General features: G+C 39.0%; 1 protein-coding gene across 1 annotated transcript; it reads left to right on the top strand.

Moving 5' to 3' along the window:
* Positions 1-252: 252 nt before the first annotated feature.
* On the top strand, positions 253-4,246 carry LOC149820509 (nuclear pore complex protein NUP50A-like). Its single transcript, XM_089981997.1, has 2 exons — positions 253-317; positions 2,528-4,246. Exon 2 carries the CDS (start codon positions 2,588-2,590, stop codon positions 3,950-3,952), a length of 1,365 nt encoding a protein of 454 aa, XP_089838123.1. The 5' UTR covers positions 253-317; positions 2,528-2,587; the 3' UTR covers positions 3,953-4,246.
* Positions 4,247-4,747: the final 501 nt, after the last annotated feature.

Here is a 4,747-nt window from a genome sequence, read left to right as displayed (position 1 = left end):
CACCAACCAACGGGGTTCCGCGTGGTAGGAGCTATTAAAATAAAAAAGAAAAAACATAGATTTCATTTGTATATAACTGATAAGTTAAGCAGTTTTTTAAAATTATTTTTTTAATAAATTATTCTTAGCTTACAGGCTTACCGCTTGAACCTTGGCAAGCAAAGGTTTTATGATTGTCTTTGAATAGAAAACAAGGGTATCTCAGGAATTCTAGTTTTTTATTTTTATAAAATCCAGATGAAAATAAAAGAAGGAACGAGAACCCTTAAATTGACAGCTATAGAGAGAGAGAGAGAGAGAGAGGTTCACCTCGTCTGGTACGCTTCTTCTAATCCCTTAATTTTTTTCTTTTAAATTAAATTTTTACCTTAAATCATGGTTCTGTCAGAAATCTGATGTCTGGTTTCTTTATAGATTGATTTTTCGTTTGTTTTTTTTTTCTTTTTATATTGGATGATGTCTGGGTGGGTTTCCTTTGAGCATCTAGGGTTTTGCCATGTTGCCCTCTTTTCCCTATCTGTTCTTGTTCCGAGTTTTTCGTAATTTTTTGCGATTGTTGTTGTGATTTCGGCGGTACCCAACTCTTTTTTGTTGTCATTTTCGTGTTTTTGTGTTTAGGATTCATGAATTTGGTGGTTCCGGGAATTGTTGTGGAGTTTAGGCTCTCTTTCTGAGCTTTTATGGGTTTGATGGTTTGAATATTTCGTTGTTTGTTTCCTATTTTCCATTCAGAGAGAGAGAGAGAGAGAGAGAGAGAGAGAGAGAGAGAGATTTTGGTCTTCACTTTTTCGTTCGAACGAGTTTTGCTTCCCAGATTGCGCATTCGAGACGTACTGTCGATCTACTACAGACTTTGTATATCTTTTGTTTGGTTGTTCAGAACACAGGTGCTTCTTTGTTTGAAGAGTAGCAAGTTTATTCTTTCTGGTAATCTAGAAAAGTTGCTCGTTGTACTGGTAATTTAGGTATTATGAAGTTCGTGAGCTGGTTCTGTTAATGTCAAAGTTTTGACACGAGTGCTTGTGTGTGATACTTTAGTTTGATGGCTTGTTTCTATTAAATGGATTCTTTTTTTCACTTAGTAGGAAACTGTATACACTTTTAGATCCAATATAAATGTGGTGAACATGGAATTCATGTTTTTATTCTTGCCTTACATATCGAAAATGTGAATGTAGTTGCCTAATGTATTTGAAAATTGATACATTATGATATATGATTAGTCAGATTCTTGCTTTTTCCTTTCATCAGAGAAACAAAACTTGTCTTTTTGATGAAATAAATCACATTCCATTTTATTGAACATGCTGGTTGAATTTCTACAAGTTCTGTGCCTACCTTGTCATAATCTGTGTTATGTTAGTGGTTCTACTGTGAAAATATTTATTATATTATCAGTCAATACCATCAATGACCCAAAATTCATGTGGGGTGGTGTTTTCTGCTCCAAGTTGTATATTCTTCTTGTATGATGTAAAACTGTAAATTCCCCCTGCTGGCTTTTATCCCATTTTGACATTGTTATGTCTGTCATAGTCATCTCACTTTTTCTGGACAAAGTTTACATCATGATTAGGGTTTATTTACAAGTTATAGCCTGTGACTTCATCTAAACATCTTGGGCTTTGTGGGTCTCTAATGCGTTGATTGACTATATCTACGAATGATTGGGATCTGTGACCAAGGTTGTCAGACTAAGAAGCAGAAGTGAGAAACGAGTTACGAGACATTTTAAAATTTATAGTAAGCGAGAAGTGAAGAATCGATTTAAAAGAAAATAAGAACAAAAAAATGAAGCAATATGGGAACTAAATAGAAATTGAACAGGAAGAAAGTAAAAACTAAAAATAAAAATGATTATTCTTATATTTCATGATTTTTTAGTGTAAGAATTAGATTTTTATTAAAATCTAAAAATGATGGTTGCCAATTTAGAAACAGGGGAAGTGAGTGGAAGGGTGAGAGAAAACACATGAAAAACATGAAAAAAAATGTGAGAGAAGCATATAAAAAGCTTGTAGGGAAGTATGGATGAAGCATGTGGGAAGCATAGGAGAAGCGTGGAAGAATCAAAATTTCTATGAAGTTTCGGAAGCGAGGAATATCGTGCTTCAGAAGCGAGTTTCGGGAAGGTGCACTTTCCACCTACCTAAGAAGCTTCCGGTAACTCTGTCTGTGACATAGACACAAGAACCTTTTGTGGATTCATGTGTGTCCCTGTTATATACATTGCTGGATTAAATTTAAACTTTGATGGCACAACATGCTGAGTTACCTGAGTATATACACTTAGATATCAGTGGCTCTAATTATACATTGGGTCATCGCCCACCGGTTATGATAACATGCCTTGGCCCAGCGGCCAGAGCCCTATTGCCATGGAATAACTATGTTACCTTATTATACCTAGTTGCTGTTTGTGGGATTGCCTTTTTTTGGGTCTCATTCAACATTTTAGCAAAATGTGTAAATTTGATCTTCTGCAACTTTTGAATTTGCCCTTGGATGTATTGTGATATCTCTCTAGGTCTTTGAACAAACCTGACTTGGAGTAAGGTGGATCACTGTACTTTACATATTATTTCCAATGGGAGATGGAGATTCCCTTCCTTCTAAAAAGAGAGTTGCTGGAAGGGAGATCTCTCGTGATGATCCAGGCCTCGATGCCGATGATGATGCTCCAGAAGAGGAAATGGGGACATTTAAGAGGGCAAGTGATGAAGTGTTAGCAACTAGAAGGATTGTTAAGGTTCGCCGCAACCAGCCTGCATCTGCTGCTGCTTCTAATCCATTTGCTGGTGTGTGTTTGGTTTCCCAACCCGCTGATTCTCCTGCTGTAAGTGATGCTGCTTCTGATGCAAAACCATCTGATAGAGCTACTGTTACGCATCCTACCCATGATGAAGTGCTTCCAAAAGAGGGTGGTAGTGGCACTGGTGAACCAGAGGAAATTGATGAGGATAAACCGTTGCCAGAACCCACTGCAGACTTGGTTTCAAACTGTGAAGAGGTCAAAAAGGATGGTGAAGGAACTCCAGGAGATTCAGCAAAAGAGCCAAATGGAACTAGCGGTGCTGATGAAGAATCAAAGACAGAAACTGATGAAGCGAAGGGTGCTTCTGGTGAAGATGTGATCGAGTCGGATGCAACCAATAAAGTGGAGGCAGTAGCTTCAGAAGAGCCAGCTGTGAGCAAAGAAGGGAAGGCAAATGGTGGAGTGAAGATGGGGACATCAGCTCCCCTTAATTCATTTCAGCAATTATCCAGCAGCCAGAATGCTTTTACTGGTCTTGCAGGAATTGGGTTTGCCAATCCATCTTTTTCATTTGGGACACTTCCAAAAACAGATGGTTCTTTCAGTTTCAGCACTTCAGGATTTGGTTCTGGATCAACCTCTATCTTTGGCTTAAAGGGCAGCAGCACATCTTTGCCTTTATTGGGTACTGGAAATTCTAACAATGGAAGTTCATCTCTTGGTACTCCAGCTGGAGATTTTAATAAATCCAGTGGAAATGTTCTGCCTGCGATGCAGGAGGTGGCTGTAGAAACTGGTGAAGAAAATGAGAAGGCAATTTTTGTGGCTGATGCTGCATTGTTTGAATTCCTGGATGGTGGTTGGAAGGAAAGAGGCAAAGGTGAGCTGAAATTGAACGTTGCTACAGACAGTGTTGGGAAGGCGAGATTGGTAATGAGGGCTAAAGGGAATTACAGGTTGATCCTGAATGCGGGCCTCTATCCAGATATGAAACTCACAAACATGGAGAAGAAAGGCATCACCTTTGCATGCATCAATAGTGCTGTTGAAGGGAAAAATGCCCTGACTACATTTGCTTTGAAGTTCAAGGAAAGTTCTATTGTGGATGAATTTCTAGCAGCAGTGATGGATCACAAAGGAAAGAAAAGTGCAGTTCTGAAGACACCTGAGAACTCTCCAAAGGCTTCTGATGACTAGAGCCATGAAACTTTTCACCAGGAAAGGCAAGCCTACTTGCACATCTTCACACAGGAAAGTTTTTGAATGAATTCATAGTTGTTTTGGTTGCTCTGTATGTTGTAGTATTCGAGATCTGCGTATTTGGGCTTTCAAATACGGAGGCCACTGTAATTGGTTGAGTTCTTCAATCTAGATTGAGAAAGGTAAACGGGCATTTCAGATGCATAATTTTGTTCTCTGTGATACTTGTTTCATGAGACAGTTTTCATAAATTATAAGAGATCCATTGCGAGGTTTTGACGCTGTTTTCCTGATACAGCTTGTTATCATAATTACTATTATTGGACTTTGGGTGGCACTCTCTCTCTCTCTCTCTCTCTCTCTCTCTCTCTCTCTCTCTCTCTCTGTTGTGTGTGTGTGTGTGTATGGAAGATCACTGCTTGGGGGCCCTTGTTGAAATGTTTAGTGGTGGTTATGATATGTACTCGGAGCTTTATGCTGTGATACCTCAGGTTATACTGTTGCACATCTACATTCACCCCATTGCACTATACCAACTATGAGTGTGCTGTTTGTTGCAGTTTGATAGTTGCATCTAGAGCTGGTAAACTAGTCGACTGAGCGAGAGCCGAGCTCAAGCTCATGACAAGACAAGCCTGACATAGGTTGGTGCTTGCAACTAACCTTCCATTTGATCTAGGAATAGTTGCCGTTATTTTCTTGTTATCTTGTCTTCAATTATGGCATACATAACTGTGTCTAGGGCCCTTGGAAGTTATAGGAGCTGCTGAGAATGGCCTCAAATCCTATAAT

The sequence above is a fragment of the Nuphar pumila genome, chromosome 12 (assembly GCF_984573655.1).
Source record: "Nuphar pumila chromosome 12, dmNupPumi1.hap1.1, whole genome shotgun sequence".
NCBI classification, from domain to species: domain Eukaryota; kingdom Viridiplantae; phylum Streptophyta; class Magnoliopsida; order Nymphaeales; family Nymphaeaceae; genus Nuphar; species Nuphar pumila.
This window is presented reverse-complemented; position numbering and strand designations above follow the sequence as displayed.